We start from the raw sequence: 25,880 nt of genomic DNA, 5'->3' as shown, positions 1-25,880 counted from the left end.
CCACAATCCTCAGAGCTCAGCCTCCCAGGTAGCTAGGATTACAGGTGTAAGCCACAGGCATCTGGCTTTAAATGTAATTTAAATTTTCAGCAAGAAGAAACACTTCAAATTAGTTTTGATCATATCCTCATTTTTTTTTGGGGAGTCTGGTCATGGGGCTTGAACTCTGGGCCTGGGTGCTGTCCCTCAGCTCTTCAGCTCAAGGCTAGTGCTCTACCACTTGAGCCACAGCGCCACTTCTGGCTTTTTTCTTTTTGCTTATGTGGTGCTGAGGAATCGAACCCAGGGCCTCATGCATGCAAGGCAAGCGCTCTACCACTAAGCCACCTACCCAGCCCCCATATCCTTACTTTTAATCACTATATTTTCAATATTACATCGCAACATGTGTTCATCAGTTTGTTGCAATCTTGGGTTTTCTCCAGCTTGCATTTGACCCTCTGAGCATATCTTAGTTGAGAGTGACCACATTGTCACAACGTTGATAATGACGTTGCAGCCTTTTTCACATCCTGGATGGCTCCATTTTTTTTTTTTTTGGACTTATTTACTAAATTCTCATAGGAAAGAAATAGAAACTTCAAACCATGTATCTTAATGATAACGCATGCATGTATTTCCAGACATAAGTGAGAGAGGTAACTTGCAGGGTTATTCTTGTTTTCGTCTCCAGGGATGACTGTTAAAAACCTTCAGGCCTTCCAGGTCCTCCAGAATGTTTTCCATAAAGCCAGCGACTCTGTCCTTTGCTCACAAATCCTGTTGGCCATCAAGACTATGTGGGCCTGGAACCCTCGAAACTTCTTCCTGCTGGAGTGGACCCTGCAGCCTATCTCGCAGTTTGTGGAAATCATAGCGCTGAAGCCAGTCCCCGTGCAGGTGCACTTCTTCCAGCTTCTGGAGGCCTTGGTATTCAGGCTGCACTATGTGCCTCACGAGATCCTGGGGAAGGTGCAGCGTCTGATCAAGGACAGCCCCGAGCCTTCCTGTGCCCTGGTGGCCCTGCAGAGCATCCTCAGGATCACCAGCAGTGATCCGCTCTTCACTGACATCTTCCGGGATTCAGGGCTGCTAGGATTGCTATTGGCCCAGCTGCGAAAGCAAGCCAAGATCCTGAGGAAGTCAGGTACAGCGCAGCCAATTTAACCACACATAGAAAGCCAGAATGTCCAGTGTCTGCAGGTACTGTGAGAGTTTATAGGAGGTGTTCCCTGGGACACGTGGCTTCATGAAGAATGGGCAGCCTCCTGCTTTTTTTTTTTTTTTTTTTTAAATCGTTACTATAAAGGCGATGTACAAGAGGGGTTAAAACTACATGAGTTGGGCAATGAGTACAGTAGTCTTTGGACAATATTGCCCCTTCCCTTGCTCTCTCCCAGTTTTTCCCTCCCATCCTCATAAGTTGCAAAGTTCATTTTCACCATGTTGTCCAGTGGATACCATTGCTGCATTTGCTCACCTTTTGTCCTTCCATTCCTGTGCCTCCCCCTTACCCTTCCAAAGACAGATAAACAAACATTTGTTTCCCTTTTCTGGAGTTCATTTTGATATTATTTTGTGTGATCAGAGGCACATAGGCATTGTGCCTTTGTGTTCCTCTCCTAAGAGGATCCTCCTTTGGTCTTGCTGTGTGTGAATGCGTAGAGTCTTGTATAATTTATCATGTTCCAGTGTATTTTAGATGTAGCTCCCACATATGAGAAAAAAACATGTGCCATTTGTTTGTCTGAGCTTGGCTTACCTCACTTAGCATGGTTGTTCTAGGTCTATCCATTTTCCTGCAAATGACATAATCTTATTCTAATTGGCTCTGTAAAATTCCATTGTATATAGGTACCATAGTTTGGTGAAAGGGATGGATATAACTTAAAAGGGCTCTGTGAGCTGACTTAGGCCTGGGGATTCTCGGCTTTCAAATCTCTTCCTCACAAGAGATGGTAGGGCCCATGGCTCCTTAGCAATGTGGAGGGATAGGACCCTGGAGAGGCCTGGGGTGCTAGGGCTCTTTCTGGGATCTGGAATGTGGCCTTGTTCACTCTGTGCTGAAGCCTGATGCCTCCCCCTCACCCCTACTTCCAGGGCCTTGTTGATCCAGCAGGCACCTCCAAGTCTGGTCCCACCAGGTGTGTTCTGCTGGTCCCTAGACCTATGTTGCCTGGCAACACATCTAAGTTCTGATCTCAGCCCCAAATGCTGGGGTCTCAGCCTCAGCAGCCTCTGCCACTCCTATAGGGCCTTTGGGGCTCCTTCCGGTCCCTTGGCAGTGTATAGTGGTCAGGGGTCAGGCTGTATTATTACCCCCTGTGTCCCAAGCTACCTTCCTGCTGTGGAATCTGTAGTCCCCACCTGTGAGATTTTTGAATAGGAAGCAAGGCACAGAACTTGTATTATTCTTTTTTTTTTTTGGTCAGTTGTAGGGCTTGAACTTAGGGTTTAGGCCTGGGTGCTGTTTCTGAGCAGTTATGCTCAAGGCCAGCACTCTACTACTTTAAGCCATGGATCCACTTCTGATTTTCTGTTGGTTATTTGGAGATAAGGGTCTCACAGACTTTCCTGGCTCGCTTTGAACAGTGATCATCAAATCTCAGCCTTCTGAGTAGCTAGGATTACAGGCGTGAGCCACTGGCACCCAGCTTCCCCTTGGTTTTTGCTCAGTCTGACTGCATCTGCTGCTCAAGGAAGTCAGCATGGAGGAGGGATGCTAGGGCCCAAGAACCTGGCCATGTACCTCTCCCCATGGATTCTTCCTCTACATTTTCATCTCCCACTGTACTGGCTGGGAAGGCTTTTAGCTGCTTTTCAGATTCTGCTTCAGTCTTAAGCCATCGTTATCAGTCTGCCTGTTTTCTGAAGAAGCTGAAGGAGAAAGTGTGCATTTTTGGGCCAGAAAGCCTGGGCTAGAATTCTGGACATGGGACCAACAAGCTGAGCAACCGAATCTAGTTACATCTCCTCTGTGAGGTGGCCTCTTCTTCCTCCTCTCCCTCCTTCCTCCCTCCTCCTTCTTTCTTTCCTTCTTCTTCCTTTTCTCCTCCTCCTCCTCTTTCTCTTCTTTTTCTTCTCATCCTTCTCCTTTTCCTCCTTTTTCCTCCTCTTCTCTCCTTTGTCCTCCTCCTTCTCTTCATTCCCTTTCCTCTTTCTTTCTTCTCTTTCCCTCCCTCTCTTTCTTTTTACTTTTTCTTCCCTCCTTCCCTCCCTCCTCCCTCCCTCCCTCCTCTCTTCCTTCCTTCCTTCCTTCCTCTTCATTCCTTTTTCCTTCTCTTTTTCTTTTTAAAGTTTTAGCAAGCATTTATTTTAATATAGTAGGGGTAAAGTAGGAAGATACAGAAAAACAGAGAAACATTTCCTGTTCTCACATAGGAGATGTACTCATTCATTTTTCCATTCTTCATTTCCCACATACATATTGAGCTAGGCACTGGTGGCTTACAGCTGTAATCCCAGGTACTCAGGAGACTAAGAGCTGAGGATTGTGGTTCAAAGCTAGCTTAGACAGACAAATCTGGGAGACCCTTCAATTAACCAGCAAAAAAGCAGCAAGCAGAGGAATGGCTCAAGTGGTAGAGTGCCAACCTTAGCAAAAAAGCCTAGCAAGAGCATGAGGTTCTGAGTTCAAGCCCCAGTACTGGCAAACAAATAATCCGACAAATAATCAGATAGACAGGCAGTGAGGCAGACAGACAGACAGGCACGCATTGAACTTTCAGTGTCCCCTTTTAGTGCTGGAATTCAATGATGAATAAAGAGACCCCATCTTGCCTTCATGGATCCAATGGGGCTATTTCTTTACTCCTGTGTCTCTGAGCTGCTCCACAGCTCACTTGATGAGCTGGCACCTTTCCCGCTCTGCTGTGAATAGTAGTCTATGAAAGAAAGATGGAGGAGGCAGGGCTCTGTTTGCCACCTAGGGCAGTGCTTCTTGAAGGGTGGCCATTGGGCCCCACCCATCAGCATCCCTAGGGAACATGAAATGCAGATTATAGGATCTTTTCCAAGGCTGACTGAGTCAGAAACTGTGGGGATGAGGTCCAGCATGGGGCTGTAAATGTTAACAACACCCCTCCTGCCCAGGAGATTCTGATGTGCTCAAATTGGAGTACCATTGCTGTTGGTGGGGAGTAGGGTTCTAGCTTATGGGTTGAGAGGTTTCATTCCCATAAAATGGGTATGTTGTTTTCTCATCTTCTGAACAGGATAGAAAACTTGGTGGAGCCAGAAACACACATTTAAATTTCTTGTTTGTCTTTTGGTTCTTCAATACGACAGGAAACAAATTGTCCATTCCTGGCATTCAGGATCCAGAAAGAGAACTTACCTGTGTGATGCTGAGCATAGTGGCCGCACTCCTGAAAGACTCTGTTCGAAACACAGGTGAGGTTGCAACCAGCTTCACCTAGCTACTGCTTTGAAAAACACGGATTGTTTCTTTCCTATGCCAATGATCAAAGGGTGTAGTCAAGGGATAGCTAATGCTAACACTGTGATTCATGTCCATTGCTAGTTGATGAGTAACCACCTTGGTTCATCATGTTTTCTGCTTTATGATGATGATGATGATGATGGTGATGACGATGCAGAGATGGAACTCAGGGCCTTGTACAAAGCTGAGCAAGTGCTCTATCACAAAACTGACACTTTGTACTTCTAACATAAAATAAGGTTGGCAAGCAATGCTGAATCTAGCATTTTCTAAATTAATGACTGCCTAAAGACATCTCTTATTTTTGTCAAGTGAAATCTATGAATATCCTGCTTCAGGTTCTGCACATGCTTTTTCTTAACCCAGAGGAGTAAAGAATCTGCAAAGGAAGCTAGTCTTCTGTGATAATTTGATATCCATCTGCCCAAAAGGAATTTAACAACTCCATTTATTCTTTTTCCTGCTTTTTTTTTTTTTGGTGCCAATCCTGGAGCATGAACTCAGGACCTGGATACTGTCCCTGAGCTTTTTTCCTCAAGTCTAGAGCTCTACCACTTGAGTCAAGGCTCCATTTCTGGATTTTGTTGGTTAATTAAACATAAGAGTCTCACAAAGTTTCTTGTCCACGCTGGCTCTGAACTGTAATCCGCAGATCTCAGTCTTCTGAGTAGATAGGGTTATAGTCATGCCAATAATGCCTGAATGCCTCCTCTTTTTAAAGTTTCCTAATATAATGGGAAGCTTTTAAAAAGAGGACATGCTTTTATTATGTATATATATATTATATAATAAACTTATATAAATGTATCTCTCTATATTTATAATATACATGCATGTATATTTGGATATTTACTTGATATTTATTACCTTTAAGTACTTGTACAGAGAGGTTTTGATTCAACATGTCAGTTTATGAGTACAGTGCATCTTGATCCATATCACTCTTTTCATCATTCTCTCCAACATATCCTTTTTACCCTGTCCATACCCTCAAGTTACCTGGCTTCATTTTCACATATGTACATTTAATATTATGATTGTGTTCACCTACTATTCCTTTCTCTATTCATCTGCACCTGCTTTAGTTAAGCCCTATTCCCACTCAGATAAAGACATGTATTTACTTCCTAGTACTCTCCCTCTCTCTCTCTCTCTCCATATATATATATATACATATATATTTCAATATAATATGAAACAGTTATACCAACAAAGTCATATCAGTGGGCAGTGGGTTAGGTGCTAGTGGTGTGTGTGTGTGTGTGTGTGTGTGTGTGTGTGTGTGTGTGTGTGTGCATGTGCCATTCCTGGGGCTTGAACTCAGGGCCTGACTGCTGTCTGAGCCTTTTTTTTGGTCATGGGACTTGAACAACCTGGGCACTGCCCCTCAGCTCTTCAGCTCAAGGCTAGTGCTCTACCACTTTGAGCCACAGCTCCACTTCCAGTTTTCTGCTGGTTAATTGGAGATAAGAATCTTATGGACTTTCCTGTCCAGGCTGGCTTTGAACCATGATCCTCAGATCTCAGCTTCCTAAGTAGCTAGGATTATAGGCATGAACCACCAATGCCCGGCTTCCCTGAATTTATTTTACTCAAGGCTGGCATTCTACCACTTGAGCCACAATTCCACTTCCAGCTCTTTCTGTGTGTGTTTGTGTGTGTGTATGTGGTTAGAGTTTAGTCTTATGATCTGCTATTCTCAGATCTCAGCCTCCAAAGCAGCTAGGATTATAGGTGTGAGCCACCAGTTCCTGTTGTGACTAGTTATATTTATTTGAGGTCTTCATCGATGAAATGTATTGAATATAAAAGACTAGCATTTCATTATAGCAAGGAAGTCTCTAACATCAGCCTACAAAGTACCTCCTGGAGGAGCTGTGAGCCTCCAGACTCCTAGGCACGGCATTCGTAGTAATTCAAGGTGGAGCTCAGGATACTGATTTTTTCCCCAAAACAGATTATGATGCTTCCTGGTGAATTAGACCATTTTGCATGTATGTATTTGTATATGCATGCATGCATGTATTTCTTGTGCCAGTACTGAGCATTGAACTCAGGTTCTGGATTCTGTCCCTTAGCTGTTTGCTTAAGACTGGTGCTCTACCACCACTTGAACCAAACCTCCTCTTCTGGGTTTTTAATGGTTAATTGGACATCAGAGTCTTTCAGATTTGTCTGCCCAACCTGCCTTTGAATGGAGAGCCTCAGCTACTCAGGAGGTTGCATAGCTTCTCTTCTCCTCTTCCCATTCCAATCCACAAGAAAGAATAATATAAACAAAGCGTAACTAAAGAATTTATCAACAAATTTAGCAAGAAATAATTAGAAAACAATTAGAAAAATTTTTAGCAAAATAGGGAAAAATACAGCAAAGTGAATTTGAAGGTTGTAAGCAAAAGTTTTCCATGTGAGGGGGAGACAGTGGTCTGGGTGCAAGGCACACCTGAAGCAAGTTTTATGTTTGGTTGTATTTTTCTTTGTATATTACAAACATTTATTTAAAGTCGTTGCAGTTTGAAGTAAATTTCCAAAATGTAGGCTCAACAATAATCATTAAAAATGTTTGCAGTATAAAAATAAGTTTCCCATGTGATTAGAATAAAGGTCCTCTAACTCCAGCCTAAATGTCTGCTCCTCAGTTGTCCTGAAAGACCACGGCATGGTGCCCTTCATCAAGATCTTCCTGGATGATGAGAATTACCGGGGAGCCTCGCTCAGCATCTTGGAGCAGCTCTCAATCATCAATGCTGAGGAATACATGAGCATCATTGTGGGGGCCTTGTGCTCATCCACTCAGGGGGAGCTGCAGCTGAAGCTGGATCTCCTGAAGGTGATTTTTCAGTTCTCCTCTATGCCTTTCTCATGGATGCACACCAGCTGATTTAGCTTTGTTCACATTCATTTGGTTGGCCTCTGTATTAAGTGGGTAGTACATCATGTGAGGTAGTGTTAGCTGCTGTAACAAAGGAGTACTATTCCCTCAGTTGCTCGACACATTGGAGATTTTCTTTTCTTTTTCCTTTTTTTTTCAATTTGGTCCTGAGGATTGAACTAAAAGTCTGGGTGCTGTCCCTGAGCTTTTTGCTCAAGGCTAACTTTAACTCTACTACTCGAGCCACATCTCTACTTCTAGTTTTTGTTGCCTAATTGGAGATGAGTCTCAAGGACTTTCCTGCCCAAGCTGGCTTCAAATTGCAATCCACAGATCTCAGCCTCCTGAGTAACTAGAATTGCAAGCATAATCCACTGAAGCCCCAGCTTCTAGAAATTTCTTTCTTATGCAGAATTTAATCAACCACTGGAGTTGTCCCTCGGGTTAGCTATCAGGTGGGCATGTAACTCAGCCAGCAGAAAAAAGAATTGAGATTGTGGAGACTGGCACAAGCATTCACATTTAAGATGGAATAGGATGTGTGAACTTCTGTCTCAATTTCTCTGGGCAGAATTTGGGAATTTGGGGCAGGACTCAGATGATACAAAGGGTGCCAGGAAATAAAATCTCTGGCTAGAAAGCGACCTCCCAGACACCCTGGGAACTATGAGACTAAAGCCTAAAACACCTGCCTTGATCACTGGTTTTAGTGAGCATCTATGAATGACAAGGCCTGGCAGAGAGCCTGGGGTGGGCATATAGTCCTTGCCCCCTGAATCTCAGGGACAAGTGCTCACTATGTGGGTACTGATTGTAATGCAGTGGTGCATGTGCCCAGTTTACCATTGGGTACAGGCTGTTATGGGATGAGAGGAGGAGGGACCACCACTTCCTCTGTGAAGAAGGCTCACAGAGGAGAAGGAGTGAGCTGGAAAGGATACAAGTGACAGGCAAGGAGTGAGGGCAGCTGGCACAAAGGGACAAACGAAACTAGGTTGCCATGTTTGGATAGTTAAAAAAAAACGTTTTTCTAATATTGCCAATAGTCATCACATTATCTTAAAATGGCCAAAGGTATGTAAGAAATATCAAATGTACTCCTCTTTCATAGTATTGTTACTACTTCTGTTTTCATTCCATTTCTCCCCCTTTGTCTATTGGTCCTAAGGCTTAAACTCAGGGTCTGGGTGCTGTCCCTGAGCCTTTTATCTCAAGGATTGTGGTTCAAAGCCAGATGGGGTTGGAAAGTTCATGAGTTATGTCCAATTAACCACCAAAAAAGCCACAAGTGGAGCTGTGGCTCAAGTGGTAGAGTGCTAGCCATGAGCAAAAGAAGCTTCAGGGATAGTGCCTAGGCCCTGAGCTGAAGCCCCAGAACAGGGAATGTGTGTCCATCTATCAACAGGCTCTGACTTTGATTTGTGATTGAGTGCATAATTTATACTAAGATCCAAACAGATTTATAGAGAAGAAAGTTTCTGCATTGCCTTTGTTTCAAAAGTCAAAGTAGTTCTATGTCCAATATAGAAAACAGGACTCAGCTTTGTCTGTGGATGGTGTATCTTATTTACTCTGCAGCCCAGAGACATTCTTATTGGAGTGGTAGCCCCTGGGTAATAGGACTGAATTTCTAGAATTAGCAATGTAAAGCCATTATGGTGTTTTACTGATTCAATATCATTTCAGAATCATACTGTCAAGAGAGCTCATAAGGAATGAGCACTTAAGTGAGATTATTTAACGAAGCGTGCAGGCTCCGTGTGCTGTCTGCTCTCTGATATACCAAAGGCAGTCCCGGCTGGACGGTTGGGAGGGCCCAGGAGCTGCTGCTGCCCTTTAAGAGCCTCGCTGCTAACATGCTGTCTCTCCAGTGGTGGTGGGAAGGCCTGGCCACTTCCCTAGAGCCGACTCTAGATTTCTCACTATGGAGTCACATGAAGAACTAGTGCTGGAATCCAATGTGGAATCTGCAAGGTTTTCCTTTTTGGTCTGAGACCAGGATTTGAACTTAGTATGTGATGATTTTGCTCACTGGCTGGCTTACCAACTGAGCCCCAGGGTTGATCTTTTCCCTTCTTTCTTTGTCTGGGGAAGTTTTTCTAACTTGTCTGAGAATCCTTTGAACCTTTTGAAACAAAGGTATAAAATGAAATCTTTGTGACTGATCCTCTTGAAGAAGTTGAGAGCTAAACCAGGTGTGGGTGGCTTACGCCTATAATCCTAGCTACTCAGGTGGCAGAGATCTGAGGGTCCCAGTTTCAAACCAGCTTGGGCACATTCATAGGAGAGACTCATCTCCAGTTGACCAGCCAAAAGCTGGAAGTGGAGGGGTGGTTCAAGTGTTAGACCATCTTCATGAAGGAAAAGCAAAGTGAGACATGAGGACATGGCTTTGAGCCCCAGTACTGGGGACACACACACACACACACACACACACACACACACACACACACACACACACACACACAAGCTGAGAGCTACCTGTACCTATGGACACTGAGTCAACACAATGGGGCAGATGGAGGATGAAGGGGAACATGCTGGAAATACTAGTGTGTGGAAGTGGGAAAGTAAAAAAGGCAGGCAGTATCCTTCCCAATAAGGTGATATCCCATCCTGGCTTCACTTCCTTGTCCGCCTCCCTGTGGCAGACTCTGCCAGCCACTCCAGAGAAGATGAATGTCACACAGATGTTTCCCAAATCCAGTGGTGCACTGCTTCCAGACACACACGGAACCACGCAACCACACCACCCATTCTGACAAATTATAACCGAGTTAAAGGATAATGTAAGCAAATGAATTTCCTCCCTTATGGCCAGTGAGACCATGATTGGGTTATGCACAAATTCAGATTGATTTGCTAATATACATTTAGCTGTTCGACTCTGAGCTTAATCACATTAGCTCCCCGGTCTTCCAGCATGACACATGGAAAATTATGAGGAATAACAAATAATAGGATGTGAAATAAATCCCCTCAGTTCTAACACAGTTAGCACTTTGCAGCAGGCATCCATTTGATAGATTCAAGCTGGAGGAATACTAACTCAGAGACGATGACACGATAACTGAGTTAGGGAAGAGAAAATGTGCTTAACGTTGACCTTTCTTGAAATGTGTCAACCTGAGCCTGATTACTTTGACTGCAGCTGATTAAATTTACTCCTTTCTGCAGATTCAAAATCCTATGTGATGCATGATCCTACAGATTTGAATGACAGTAATGGAGACCTTCTTCATAGGCCCCTCCTTACCCTGACCCCCCCCAGTTTCCTGACAAATTGTTTCCCGAAGTAGCCAAGTATTTATTTTTCCTTGCTGATAGAAATGTTTCTCTTTAGCTGCTATGAAATTAAGCCTCTGTAATTGGATTCTACACGCTTTATTTTATGACTCTGCAAATATGAAATTAACCCCATCCTAAGAAATCATAGAGCAGTCTGCGTTCTAATGAGATTACCCCTCCACGCCCGCCCCCCATTTGAGAGAATGACTCTGAATTTAATAAATCAAACAAAGCAACAATTAAGGGTAGCCATTCTTTCTTCCTCCTCCCTCCAACCACAGAAGAAAGCAGCCACCTAGGCATTTCAGGTGGCAGTCCCCCTAAGAGACATAGAGCAAGATGAGAACTATCATTGAGTTGCTTTTCTTTTACAATATCCACTCTTAACATTCCAAAGCATGGAGCTTTTCTAAACAATATCTGGCATCAATTTGGGCAACTGGAAGATGGCTCCTGGAGAGAAGTGAGCGTTTTCATGGTCATCCAGTGTGCAGACAATTGGCTGGAATCTGATTAGTTTTATATTTTAATCATGTTCTATTTCTGTATTCATTTTGAGATAAACAGAAATGCTTCATTCATTCCATTTGCTTGAAAGGAATCTCCTATTGGTCTTAAGAGCCCTTGAAGGCCCTCATATAAATTTAAACTGTTTTTGTGGGTGCTGGTGGCTCATGCCTGTAAGGTTAGCTACTCAGGAGGATGAAATCTGAGGATTACAGTTCAAAGCCAGCCTAAGTAGACAAATCTGAGAGACTCCTATCTCCAATAAACAAGTGACAGGCCACACACACACACACACACACACACACACACACACACACACACACACATGGAATTTAACACCATGGAGCTTAAGATTTTCCAGTGTCTTGGATTTATTTTTTGTGGCATATGTCATGTGACCAGGCAAAGGGCAGGTTCAGATAATCAGACTCCTATTCACCCATGTGTAGTCTGCTATGCCCATTATCATTCAAAGGGAGTGCTCAAAACCATCATGCACTTCAAACTTAAGAGTTAATTTCCTTCTCAGTCAAAGAACAAAATTTAGGTTGGGAGCAGGTTGCTCAAGCAGGGTGGGTGTAGACACCTTGTTTCCTTTAGCCTCTTCTTGCCCCAGAGGCTAAAGATCTTCTACCTGGGTCTCCAGTCCAAAGCCATTCGGGGCAAGAAAGTCTGTGAGACTCTTATTTCCAATTAAGCACTAAAAAGCCGGAAGTGGAGCTGTGGCTGAAGTGGTAGAACACCAGCCTTGAATGAGAAAGCTAAGGGACAGCACTGAGGTGCTGAGTTCAAGTCCCAGTACCAGCATATGTGCACACATGCACGCGCACACACAAACACAAACACACACACACACACACACACACACACACACACACACAAAGTGACCAGTTAGATCAACCCTACCAGTATAATTTAAATAAAAGCATGTATTGGCAAACTAAAACTAAAATTAGGGTAACAAGTTTGTCATGGTGATGTTCTACAATCCTTTACCTTGGTCCTAGGTGACCTGGCTTCTTGTAGCATCTGGCAGGGTAGGGCACATGGACACTGGATGCCCTTGTCACAATGTGATCACAAGTGTGCTGGACCTAGATCTGCCTCTCTGAAGGCCACTCATTTGTTTTTCTACTTGGTGTTTCAGTCACTGCTGCGGATCCTGGAGACCCCCAAGGGCCGCGCTGCCTTCCGAGCCGCCAGTGGTTTCAACGGGCTCCTGTCCCTGCTGTCTGACCTGGAGGGATCTCTCCATGAGCCCCCGCTGCAGATGTGGGGAACCGTGTCCCCTCCTCAGACCCTGGAGATGGTGCTGCACACGCTGTCTGTGCTCTCCGCAGCCCTGCACTTGGATCCAGTCAATGCCAGCTTCTTCAGGACAAATGGGCTCTTTGAGAAGTTAGCCGAGGATCTCTGCCTGCTGGGCTGTTTTGGGGCCCCAGAGAAAGAGAGCACCCCTAGGCCATTCTCATCTGACCTAAAGAGTAGCAGGTCATTTGCAGCTTTGCTGAGCTCTGCCTTTTCCTCCAGCTGCCCTTTCCCACCCAGGCTGAAGAGCTGTCTCCAGATCCTCACCTTTCTGGACAGTATGGCTAGTGGGACGCTCCACCTGCGCGCAGACCTGAAGGAGGCCCTGAGGGCCGGGCAAGAGCCAGTCATGGGTGCCCAGAAAGGACAAGCTGGCGGCGGTGACCTCCATAGCAATCTCAGTCACTGGCCAGACCCGGAGGAGAGGTATCTTCTGCCATGGGGCACTCAGTGTATCCATGACTCCCATTTGTGTCTTCCACAAACATCTCGCACAGGTGGAGCTGGTTAGGAAGGCTAAGCTGCATGTGGGGTGAGCTCAAACCTCATGTGACCTACCTTTCTTCCTTTCCCTCCCTCCCCCTCCCTCCTTTCCTCCTCCCTCCCTCCTTTCCTTCTTTCCCTCCTTTCCTTCCTTCCTTCCTTCCTTCCTTCCTTCCTTCCTTCCTTCCTTCCTTCCTTCCTTCCTTCCTTCCTTCCTTCCTTCCTTCCTCCCTCCTTTCCTTCCTTCCTTCATTCCTTCTTTCTTTCCTTCCTTCCTTCCTTCCTTCCTTCCTTCCTTCCTTCCTTCCTTCCTTCCTTCCTTCCTTCCTCCTTTCCTCCCTCCCTTCCTTCCTTCCTTCCTTCCTTCCTTCCTTCCTTCCTTCCTTCCCTCCCTCCCTCCCTGCTTCCTTCCCTCCCTCCCCTTCCTTCCTTCCTTTTCTTCTTCCCTCTGCCCCTGCACCCCCCTTCCTTCCTTTTTAGTGCCAGTACTGGGCTTGAACTCAGGGCCTAGGATTGTCCCTGAGATTTTTCTTTTTTAAGTCAAGGCTAGCACTCTACTACCACTTAAGACATAGCTTCACTTCAGGCCTTTTTAGTGGTTAACTGGAGATAGGACTGCTACAGACTTTCCTGTCCAGTCTGGCTTTGAACTGTGATCTTCAGATCTCAGCTTCCTAAATAGCCAGGATTATATATGTGAGCCAGTGATGGCTGACTATGAAAGGTAACTTTAAAAAGGGATTTTCTGCAACATTAGTGTTTAGCCCTCTCATATTCTTTCTTAGCTGTTCTCTCCCTCCCTCTCTCCCTCTGTCCCTCCCTTCTTCCCTCCCTCCCCCCCTTTCTGTACGTATGTTGATCCTGGGGCTTGAACTCAGATCCTGGGCACCTGAGTTCTTTTGCTCAAGGCTAGTGCTCTGCCACTAGCAGAACATTAGTGGAGTCACAGCTCCACTTCTGGAATTTTGGACTTTTCTGCCTGGGCTGAATCATGATCCTTAGATCTTAGCTTCCTGAGCAGCTAGGATAATGGGCATGAGCTTCTGGGCCCTGGCCCTGCACAGTTTATTTTTGAGATAGGTTCTTGCTTTTTGCCTGTGCAAGGAGATAGACCATAATTACCTTACTTGAAACTTGCTGCCATAGCTTGGGCTTGGGTGATGGTATGCTCCACCAAACTCAGCTTCTTTCATTTAGATGCAGTGTTGTGGAGTTTTCTGCTAGGGCTGGCCTAAAAACAAGATCCTCCCCACCTCAGCCTCCCATGCAGCTAGATGATAGACACATGCCACCGTGTCCAGCTATGTGATGTAGAGGCCTCCTGTGTATGCTCAGATGGGCAGACTGGCCTAGGGGCTAGAACTACAGGTATGAGCTACGAATGCCCAGATAGACATAATGAACTAATTAGTTAATTAATTGATGGTATGGGGAATGGAGCTCAGGGTCTCACGATTGTCTAGCTGGTTTGCTTGCTTGGTTGGTGCTCTACCACTCGAGTCATGTCTACAGTCTGGTTTTTGCTGATTATCTTGGGGACTGTCTCACAGACTTTTCAGTCCTGGCTGGCTTTGAACTATGATTCTTTGAAGCTCAACTTCCTGATTAGCTGAGATTATAGGTATGAGCTACTGGTGCCCAGCCTATCTTATCAAGACATTTTAAATCTGCTTATATTAAAACAGCTCTTGAGAAAGATATGCTGAAGTAACTGTAATGCAACTTAGAGCAAATTTCTATATTTTTACCATCTATGTATTTGGAAATTACCTAAATCATACATATTTAGAAACTGTAGATAATTTTATAGTCAGAATTTTCTTCATTGTATCTTGACTTTGTGTGTGTGTGTGTGTGTGTGTGTGTGTGTGTTGTCTTTATTAGCATATTTTGATTGACTGCCAGTAACAGGACTATTGCAGCTTTCTTTTGCTTAGTGTTATTTGGAAATATTTTTTTCCCTTTTTAACTTACTTGTGGTCTTATATTTAAAGGGTTTCTCTTTTAAACCCTTTAGAGAGCTAGGTTTTGTTTTGTTTGACTTTATTTTAAAAGTATTTAGGGTTTTTTTTTTGTTATTTAACAGGTAAATGTGATTTATTTACACTTTTGTAATTACTGGTACATTTTAAATGATTGCCAGTTTTGCTATTGTATATTTTCTGATTGTCTTATTTTTTTAATACCCTCTTGTCTAGTTTTGAATTAATTGAAATTTTTGATGTAAAATTTCCATTTATGAATATGGAACTTACATTGTTTAGGATTAGTCTGTTAAGCTAAACCTTATCTTTATCCGCCTTCTGAAAACTTGTTATTTTTTCCATTATTAAACAACTTTATTAATAATTTTTTTGCACCAGTCCTGGAGCTTGAACTCAGGGTCTGGGCACTGTCCCTGAGCTTTTCTGCTCAAGACTAGAGCTTTACCTTGGGTCACAACTCCTTTTCTGGCTTTATGGTGATTAGCTGGAGGCAAGAGTTTTATGAATTTTCCTGCCCAGACTGGCTTTGAACTGATATCCTCAAATCTCAACCTCCCGAGTAGGTAGGATTACAGGCATGAGCCACTGGCACCCAGTGAGTGTTCTATTATTATTATTATTGTTATCATTAAGTAGTTGTAATATAAGTTTCCAAATTTCAGGTTATGAGTACAATGCATCTTGGTAAATGTCACCTCTTCCATCATTCTACCCACATTTTCCCCCTCCCTCAAATTAGATAGTTCAATTTTTACATAATGAACAGTGAATGTAATGATTGCATCTGTTCACTCTTCCTCCCTCCATTCATGTCTCCCTACCCTTACTGCCCACCTCCCCAAACATGCTTCCATTTCTTGGTAATCATTTTGGTAAACAGCGCATTAGTTGTTCAAAGAAGTAACACCTTTGGATTTCTCCCCTAAGAATACCATCCTTTAGTCACTTTTTTTTGTGTATATGTATAAAGCCCTCACACATGTTATCTGTATTTTAGATCTAGCTTCCATATATGAGAAACTTATTAACCTGATTTGTTCTAGGTCCATTTTCTTCATATGACATATTATTCTTTCTAATATGGTTGACTTTATAATGGATGAGTAAAATTCTGTTTTATATATATATATATACCACATTTTCTTGGTCCATTCATCAATTGTAGGGGATCCTGGCTGTTGCCTTGCCTTGGCTAAAGTCAATGGTACAGCAATGAACATGGATGCACAAGTGTCTTTACTGTATCCTGACTTGTAATACTCTAGGTAAATGCCCAAGAGTGCTATCATTGGATCATAGGGTAGTTCTATATTTAGTTTTTGAGGAATCTCTAAACTGCCTTCCAGAGTAGTTGTACTAGTTTATGTTCCTACCAACAGTGTACTAAGATTCCTTTTCCCCTCCACATTTCCACCAGCATTTGTTATTGTTCATATTCTTGATGGGGTGAGAAGGAATCTCAATGTTGTTTTGATTTTCATTTCCTTTATGGCCAGGGAGGTTGAGAATTTCCTTATGTGTTTATTGGATAGTCTTACTTCTTCTGAGAAATCTCTAGCTAACTTGTCTATTTATTAATTGGGCTATTGATTTTGGGGAGTGCATTTCATTTCTTGAGCTCTTTGTATATGCTCGATATTGGGCCCTTGTCATATATATACCTGATAAAGTTCTCTCACATTGTAGGCTGTCTTTTTGCCGTAGTAACTGTGTCATGTCCTGTGCAAAACCTTTTAAGTTTGATGTAATCTTGTTTGTCCAGTCTCTCTTATATTTGCTAAGTCCCAGGAATTCTCCTGAAAAAGTTCCTGCCTATGTCAATAAGTTTTAATGTTTCTCTTATTTCATTGTGTAGTAGTTTCAAGGGTTCAGGTCTGAAGAGGCCTTTGATCCATTTTAAGTTGATCTTAGTGCAAGGTGGTCAACAAGGATCTAACTTTAGTCTTCTCCATATGGATGTCCAGTTTTTCCAACACCATTTGTTGAAGGAGCTGTCTTTTTTCCAACATATATTTATTGTCAAATATCAGAGAACTATAAGTATATGGGTTTATTTTGGGGTCTTTTAGTCTATTACATGGTCTTCAGGCCTAATTTTATGTCAGCACCAAGTTGTTTTGCTATTATACCTCTGTAGTAAAGTTTGGGGTCTGGGATTGTGATATTTCCAGCATTGCTTTTTAAATTTTTTTTTTAATTTTTGCCTAAAACTGCCTTGGCTATTTGGGCTTTTTTTTGTGGTTCCATATGAAATTTTGGATTGCTTTCTCTGTCTTGTGAAGAATGACATTGGGATTTTGATGGGAATTAGGTTGAGTTTGTAGATCACCTTTGCCTTATGGCCATTTTCATAATATGATTCTGCAGACTCATGAACATGGGAAGTCTTTCTACTTCCTCATGTCTTCTTTGGTTTCTTCAGAGGCTTATAGTTTTTGCTATAAAGGTCCTTCAGTTCCTTGGTTAGGTTTATTCCTAGATGCTTTATTTCTTGAGGCTCTTGCAAATTGAATTGTTTTCCTGATTCCCCTCCCTGTCTTCATGTAGATGGTATATAGAACAGTTACTGATTTTTGTGGGTTAATTTTTTATCTTGCTGCTTTGCCAAAGTTATTGATCAGCTTTTCCAATTTTTAGTTGCACTTAGTGACCAAGGTGTGTCTTTTTTTTTTCTAAGATGCCTTCCTTTACTAGAGTGTGAGTAGTTCAGAGATGGACAGTGTAGTTCTGTTGGGATAGCTCTAGGTATTTTGGTATATAAGGAGAAAGGAGGGAGATAATTTTCATAGCAGAGGTTAATGGGGAGATACAGTGACGTGTTCAGGGCAGAGGAAAAGGTATCCAGAAGATTCTGGAGCAATGGATGAAGAACATGTCCATGCAGTGAATTATAACCTTCTATTTCTCACCCCCAGGGTAAGAAATGGGGTTAACCGACAGACATAAAAACCCGCACATTGGGCTGGGAAGGTGGCTCAGTGGTAGAGTGCTTGCCTTGCATGCCTGAGGCCCTGGGTTCGATTCCTCAGCACTACATAAGCAGAAAACAAAAGCCGGAAGTGGCGTTGTGGCTCAAGTGGTAGAGTGCTAGCCTTGAGCTGAAGAGCTGAGGGACAGCGCCCAGGCCCAGAGTTCAGGCCTCATGACTGGACCCAAAAAACAACAACAACAACAAAACCCTACACATGCCTCTCCAACAACTGCTTTTATAGCCTCTGTCTATCCCACAGCTAGCTTACAGGAGTTATGGGAAAATAAACAGAAGGAATCATTCCAAGATGTAGAGAACAAGAAATCAGTAGTACTGTGGTACACAGTTTAGGTAAAAGATCCAGGATGGATTCAGTTAGGAATCACTGAGGAAAGTAAATATAGGAACTCCTCCCATCTTTAACAGGATGATGGACAGAAGGTCTCACACACACACACACACACACACACACACACACACACACACACACACACACACACACACACGGTCCCCTGGTGTCATTCAAAGACCAGTCAAATCTCCTGCAGCCAGTCAGTCCTTACAGGACTCTAGGGTTCCTACAAAAAGGTATAAATGAAGATAAAGTGGTAGGGACAATGGTTTTAGATATAAGATGATCTCAGTTTAAGAAAGAAAAAGCTGGGCGATGGTGGCTCACACCTGTAATCCTAGCTACTCAGGAGGCTGAGATCTGAGGATTGTGGTTCAAAGCCAGCCCACACAGGAAAGCCCATGAAGCTATTATCTCCAATAAACCACCAGAAAACCGGATGTGGCACTGTGGCTCAAGTGGTAGAGCACTAGCCTTGAGCTGAAGAGCTGAGGGACAACACCCAGGCCTAAAGTTCAAGTCCCACAACTGACCAAAGAGAGAGAGGTGGTGGGGGAGACAAAAGAAAAGCAAAAGGGTAGTGACAGTGGTACAGAAAGAAACTTGGGAATAAAATTTGATTGATGAGATTGAAAGGTAAATCGCCTTTTCCCTCCTGACTTACTGCTGGGAAAAACTGGACTTTAACAAGTACAGTGTTCAATTCAGTGGAAGCAATACCAAGTCTAAGACTGGTACACTTACATAGGTGTGATGTAAGGCAGGCTTTTCCACCACTTACAGTCCCTTAGGTAGAAGAAAGGATTTAAGAGATTACGCTACAGCCCGGCGCTGGTGGCTCACGCCTGTAATCCTAGCTACTCAGGAGGCTGAGATCTGAGGATCGCGGTTCAAAGCCAGCCCGGGCAGGAGAGACCGTGAGACTCCTATCTCCAATAAACCACCAGAAAACCGGAAGTGGCGCTGTAGCTCAAGTGGTGGAGCACTAGCCTTGAGCTGAAGAGCTGAGGGACAGCGCCCAGGCCCAGAGTTCAAGCCCCAGGACCGACAAAAAAAAAAAAAAAAAGAGAGATTACGCTACAGGCTGCTACTGAGTGTGACTTTTGTCAGGCTCTGCAGGAAGTCTCAGGGTTTCCTGAATCTAGTCTCAGTCTAGATCTTGTGACCCGGGTGCCCTCTGGTTTTCCAAGGCCCAATTCCTCAGGCACAACCAGCCTCTATGGCTCTCAGGTCTTTGCTGTCAGCCTCCTTGGGGCTTGGGCAGGGGTCTGGGCTGATTTCAGCCCACATCTCCTGCCTTTAGCTTTTCTAAGTTCCGCTCTGGGCTGGTATGAACTGTATTCCCCCCAACTCTGTTGCCAAGGGGCCTGTTTAGACTGTGTGGGGTGGCTGCTCCTCCCCTACTGAGGTTTCTGGGGTCCCCTTACCACTTTCTGCAGTGGGAACCTCAGCCAGGCGTCTGTGTGTGTGTGTGTGTGCGCGCGTGCGTGCATGCGTGTGTGTGTGTGTGTGTGTGTGTGTGTGTGTGTGGTGTGTCTGCTCTCATGCTTGAGGAATCCAGGTTTCTTGATCCTGTGGTTGCTGGGCTCATTGCTCTCTGGGATTCCAAGATGGGCAGGAGTCGGGAGACATGCGAAACACTCATGCGCTGCACGCATGCGCGGCACCCTAGTTCCTGTTCAATGCAGTCCTGGCTCTTACAGCCGGCTTCATGTGCTTGCTGGGTTTCCCGCTTCCCGTTTCCCGCTTCCTGCTTCCCGCACCCCTACCCCACTTAGGCTGTTAGGTTCTCAGCTTTTTGGTTTCGTTGTTTCTTTGTTTTCCCTGCCATTGGGTCCCTCTGCCTGTTGACACAGCCTTCATGTTTGACAAGATGCTTTTTTCCTCATTACGAGGGGACCGGGTTTTCTAGCCTTGAGAGGCTTTAAGTTCTATTATTTCACTCATTCATTTATTATGTGCCGGTCTTAGGGCTTGAACTCAGGGCCTGGGAGTTGCCCCTGGGCAATTTTGCTCAAGGCAAGTGCTCTACTACTTGAGCCACAGCTCCACTTCCAGCTATTTTGTTTTGAGGGGCAGGGATGTGATTAATTGGAGATAATAGTTACACAGACTTTTCTGTCTTGGCTGGGCTGGATTGGAACCATGGTTCTCAGATCTCAGCTTCCTCAGTAGCTAGGATTATAGGTATGAGCCATACGTACCTGTCTAGGAACCTTCACTTTTGAGGAACTGATTTCTATAAATGGCTGCACCAATTTCCATTCCCAATAATAGTATATAAGGTTCCTTTTTCCTGCATCCTCCTCTTTTTTTAAAAATTTCTCTTGGCAATAGCCATTGACTGGGATGAGAAGGAATGTCTATGTACTTCTGAGTTTCATTTCTTCTGATGGCCAAAGATGCTGAAGGTATTTTCATGTATCCATTGGCCAATTATACTTCTTTTGCAAAATGTCTATTCAGTTCATTTGTCCACTTGTTGATTAATGTTCAATTTTTTGAATTCTTTATATATTCTGGATATTAATTCTTGGCTGGATGATCAGCTGGTTAGGGTTTTCTCATTCTATAGGCTGTTTTCCTTTTTCACTCTGGCAGTTTCTTCCTTTGTTAGGCAGAATATTTTTTCATTTTCTGCAATCCCATTTGTCCATTCTGGCTTTTATTTCTTGAGCTATTAGCATCTTATTCAGAAAGTTGTAGGCTTTGCCTGTATCTTGAAGTGTTTCCCCCATATTTTCCATAGTCTTTTCCGAATTTCAAGTCTTTTAATAAGCTTCTGGTTCATTTTGATGACTTTTGCACAGAGGTCTACTTGGAATCTTTTATGTGCAGATAGCCAGTTTCTCCAGCACCATATACTTTTCTTCAGTGTATGTTTTTGGTGTCTCTGTCAAGTATTTATTTGTTTATTTCTGGGATTTCTACTCTGTTTTATTGGTCTACATGGTCTATTTACTTTCCTTTTCCTTTTTCTTTTTGCCAGTCCTGGGGCTTGAACTCTGGGACCGGGCACTATCTCTGAGTGTTTGTGCTCAAGGCTAGCACTCTACCACTTGAGCCACAGCTCCACTTTGGCTTTTTTTTGTAGTTTAGTGGAGATATGAATCTCATGGACTTTCCTGTCTGGGCTGACTTTGAACTGTCATCCTCAGATCTCAGCCTCCTGAGTAGCTAGGATTATAGGTATGAGCTACAGGTGCCTGGTTGCCACTGGGACTTTCAGGAACAAAGCTCGTCCTTATGTCTTTAGGAAGAAAGTGCAGTGTTGTGAATTCCATGGGATGATCAGGGGACAATTTGGCCCAGAAGGATCAATTCAAAGGTCATCTAAGTAATTAAGTGGTAAATGGAGACTGTGACTTGTGGTCTTTCTCTAAGACAACATGAGCTGACTGAGAAAGAAGAGCTCATTTCTGGTTTTGCTCTCCCTCTCTCTGCAGGGTGGATGAAGGTGGCACTGTGATTGTACACCCTGGAATCGTGTGCATCATGGTGAAACTGCTGCCTCGATTGTTCCATGAAGATCACCCACAGGTACCTGTTGATGAACATGTTAATATCATTGTCTTACAAGTGGTCATTTAAGCTCCTGTCCCGAGATTATTTTTTGTTCCTTTTGCCTTTGTCCTTAGCATCCTGGATTAGCAGAGATACTCTTGGACAGGAACTATTGAAGGGAGATGTCAGTGTGTCTTTGGATATTGATAAATTTATGCCTTCCCTTCCAAGGAGCCATTCAAAATAAATTGCTAAGCCAGTCATCGGTGGCTCATGCCTATAATTCTAGCTACTCAGGAGGCTGAGTAGGTTCAAAGCCAATGTGGGGAAAAAAATCCATGAGACTATTATCTCCAATTAACTGTACAAAGCCAGAAATGGAGTTGTGGCTCAAGTGGTAAAGCACCAACCTTGAGTGAAAAGGACTTTCCTGCTTGAACTGACTTTAAAACACGATCCTCCAGTTCAAAGACAGCCCAGACAGGAAAGTCCTTGAGACTCCTTATCTCCAATGACCCATCAGAAAAGTGGAAGTGGCTCTGAGGCTGTAAATGATAGAATGATAGCCTTGAGCAAAAGAGCTCTGGGACAGCGCTTAGGCCCTACTATGAGAAAAACAAAAAACAAACAACAACAAGATGCAATCCTCAAATCTCAGCCTCCTGAGTAGCTAGGATTACAGGTGTGAGTAACAAGCACTTGGCATGAATGATTTTTCAGGATTTCCAATAATGGGACTTGATTTCAAATCTGTTCTTATCTGTTGCAGTTCTCTGGGGGTCTGGCATCTCTAAGCAGGTAGAGAGAGGGAATCCAGCCTGGCTTCACCCAGGAATTAAAAAGGAGTCAGCACGATTTAGGAGGAGATGACACTAGTTTCAGATGTTATTAATCACAGCCTGAAAATGACAGTTCCCTTGTAAAAATATTGCAGGTGTTCTAAAATCCCTAAATAAAGTGGAGTGCATGAGGAGGCTTTGTGTGTTGGGACTTAGAAATGTTTCCACTACAGAAAATCTGTAGTATCTGGTGTAGCTGTAAGAAAAGGCATTGCCTCAGTCCAAGTCTACCTGTCCCCTCGTGGCCGCACCTTTGTTTAGCTTTTCGTCCCTCTGTTGTGTAGAAATGACACATTGTGAATCCAGTGACAAGGGGAACACATACGAACTGGTGGGTGATTTATAGACTTTCTAGAAAAAGGCTAAAAAGTTAGCATGGTAGCCTCATGAGACTGCATTACCTGGTGACAGCATAGTCATCTTGGTTTGTGTAAGTTTACTCTATAATGTTTACACACCATGTTGCCTAACAATGACTGTCTTACAATGTGTCCTTTTGGTTAAGCAATGTATAGCCGCATCTCATGCTCCTATAGGTCAGCAGGGATGGGTTTCTGTTCCTCATGGTACTGGCTGGACTGGCCCACCCATGATGGTCTCTTTATGCCTTAGAGCCAGTGCCTCAATGATCAGGCCCAGGTAGAGAGGGTTCCTGTGCTAGTGGCTGTGATGGAACCTTGTTCCAAGCTGGCAGAAAGGTCCTAGATCCCTTTCCACTTGGCCTCCACCTGTGTCTCTCTATGTGGATTCTCTGGGAGGCACACAGCAACTCAGGGATCCAAGGGCACAAGTGCAGAAGCTTCTAGGTTTTCTCCAGATGAAGATCTGGCACACGCTGTCATTGTAGTTCCAGCATTCTATTGGTACCGGAAGTAAGAGGCTCAGCTTTATGACAACAAGAAGGGGAACATACCTGTTTTGAATGGTGATGAATATATATAGTAAAAGAGGAATTGTTAGGCATCATCTTTAAATAGCAACTATCTTAAGTATCTAACCATTTGAAGGCCAGGCATGGTGTCACATCTGTAATCTGAGCTACCTGGGAGGTAGATATTGAGAGGATAGTAGCTCAAGGTCAGCCTGGACAAGAAGTGAGATTGTCATCTCAATCAGTAAGCTGAGTGTGATGGCTTATATCTGTCATCCCAGCTCCTTGGGAGGCTTAAGTATGGCAGCTCTCAGTCTGAAGCCTACCTGAAAAATAACAAAAGCAAAAAAAAAAAAAAAGGACTAGGACATGGCTCAATTAGTAGAGTGCTTGTGTAGCAAATACAAGTATCTGAGTTCAAAATCCAGTAACCCCTGTACCCATCACCAACAAAAATCATTTGACTCTTAAATGCCTTCTAACTTACTTTCTTACCTTATGTTCAACCCAGGGTTTCTTGGAGCATATTGGAAACATGTATACACTGAGGGGTGTCTCTATGCAAGACAACATTCTCAGTAGCTCTTATAAAGTTTACTAGAGCTGGGAACTGGTGGCTCAGGCCTGTAATCCTAGCTCCTCAAGAGGCTGAGATCTAAGGATCATGGTTCAAAGCCAAGCAGAAAAGTTGAGATTTTTTTTTTTATCGGTCATAGGGCCTGAACTCTGGGCCTGGGCGCTGTTCCTCAGCTCTTCAGCTCAAGGCTAGCACTCTACCACTTGAGCCAAGCACTACTTCTGGCTTTTTCTATTTTTGGGGCACTGAGGAATGGAACCCAGGACCTCATGCATGCAAGGCAAGCACTCTACCACTGAGCCACCTTCTCAGCCCCTGAGATTTTAAAAAACTTTTTAAGTTTAGTTTTTTTTTTTTAAATTGTGAAAATACCATACAGAGGGGTTACAATTACATGGGCAAGATAATGAGTACATTTCTTGTCAAGCATTGTTACCTCTTCCTTTGTTTCCCCTTCCCATCCCTTCCCATCTCCCCCCCCACCCCGCCCACTCTGCCCCCGGCCCTCCCCCGCCACCCAAGTTGTAAAGTTCGTTTTTTCGACATAACGACTTGTACATCTCATTGTTGCAATGGGTCCACCTGTATCCCTATTTAAACGATTTGTTTTTCCCCTTCCCCTCCACAACTTATACCAACATCAAATACAATGAAAGCAGGGGTTATACCATGGGGGAGGGACATACAAAGCAACAAAGAAATCTTATAAATATGTTAGAAACAATCACAAGAAAGAAAAAAAACATTTGAATACTTATCTTGGGGTTCATTTCAACTAACATCATTTATCTGACCTTTTCTACTTGTCTCAGACATATACTAGTTACTGAAAATAAGGGAAAACATGAGACTTATGTTTCTTTGGGCCTGGCTTACTTAACTTAATATAATTTTTTCCAAGTCTTTCCATTTCCTAACAAATGGGACAATGTCATTCTTTCTGAGAGGCATAGAATTCCATTGTGTATATATACCACATTTTCTTGATCCATTCATCTACTGAGGGACATCTTGGTTGGTTCCATATCTTAGCTATGGTAAATAATGCTACTATATACATAGTTGTGCTGGTAGCTTTAGTATGGCCTTGTTTGTGATCATTTGGGTAAATGCCCAAAAGTGGGATTGATGGGTCATAGGGGAGCTCTATGTGGAGTCTTTTGAGAAACCTCCATACTGCCTTCCAAACTGATTGAACAAGTTTACACTCCCACCAACAATGCAGTAAGTTTCCCTTTTGTCCACATCCCCTCCAGCATCTGTTGTTATTAGAGTTCTTGATTATAGTCATTCTAACTGGGGTGAGGGGTATCTCAATGTTGTTTTGATTTGCATTTCTTTTATAGCTAGAGAGGTTGAGCATTTCTTCATGTGTCTATTGGCCATCCTTCTTTCATCTTCAGGAAAAAACTTAAAAATTAGTTTTTATAAAGGTGATGTACAGTGGGGTTACCCGACTTACAGAAGTCAGGTAAAGACTACACTTATTTTTGGACAATGTCACCCTTCCCTTACTCTCTTCCAGTTTTTCCCTCTCATCCCCACCCACAAGTCGTATAGTTTGTTTTCAACATAGTGTCCAGTGAGAACCACTGATGCATTTGTTCATCCTTTGTCCCTTACCCTGACAAAAGACAGATAAATTAACAAACAAGACAGAAAGAAAAGAACAAAAACAGCAACAGAGAAAAAAACCCATTGTTTCCATTTTCTGGAGTTCATGTCAATAAGTATGATTTCATATGATCAGATGCACACAGGCATTGTACTCTTGTTTTTCTCTTCTAAAAGAACCTCCTTTGGTCTCACTGTGTCTGAATGCCTAGACACTGTATAATTTATCATGTACCAGTGTATTTTAGATCTCACTTCTGTATGCTTGGTTTACTTCACTTAACACAAT

The 25,880-nt window shown here is 43.4% G+C and overlaps 1 protein-coding gene across 2 annotated transcripts in view; it reads left to right on the top strand.

Moving 5' to 3' along the window:
- Wdfy4 (WDFY family member 4) overlaps positions 1–25,880 on the top strand; it is a 270,144-nt gene that overhangs the window by 29,059 nt on the left and 215,205 nt on the right. For both annotated transcript variants that reach the window (XM_042696276.1, XM_042696275.1), the window contains exons 9-13: positions 674–1,126; positions 4,267–4,371; positions 7,060–7,250; positions 12,235–12,821; positions 21,633–21,726. In XM_042696276.1, coding sequence (XP_042552210.1) covers positions 674–1,126; positions 4,267–4,371; positions 7,060–7,250; positions 12,235–12,821; positions 21,633–21,726 — 1,430 coding nt within the window. The remainder of the gene's footprint in view (positions 1–673; positions 1,127–4,266; positions 4,372–7,059; positions 7,251–12,234; positions 12,822–21,632; positions 21,727–25,880) is intronic.

The sequence above is a fragment of the Dipodomys spectabilis genome, unplaced genomic scaffold (genome assembly GCF_019054845.1).
Source record: "Dipodomys spectabilis isolate Male_0828 unplaced genomic scaffold, ASM1905484v1 ptg000207l, whole genome shotgun sequence".
Classification (NCBI taxonomy): domain Eukaryota; kingdom Metazoa; phylum Chordata; class Mammalia; order Rodentia; family Heteromyidae; genus Dipodomys; species Dipodomys spectabilis.
Note: the sequence above shows the minus strand (reverse complement) of the source record. Positions and strands in the feature narration are given on the sequence as shown.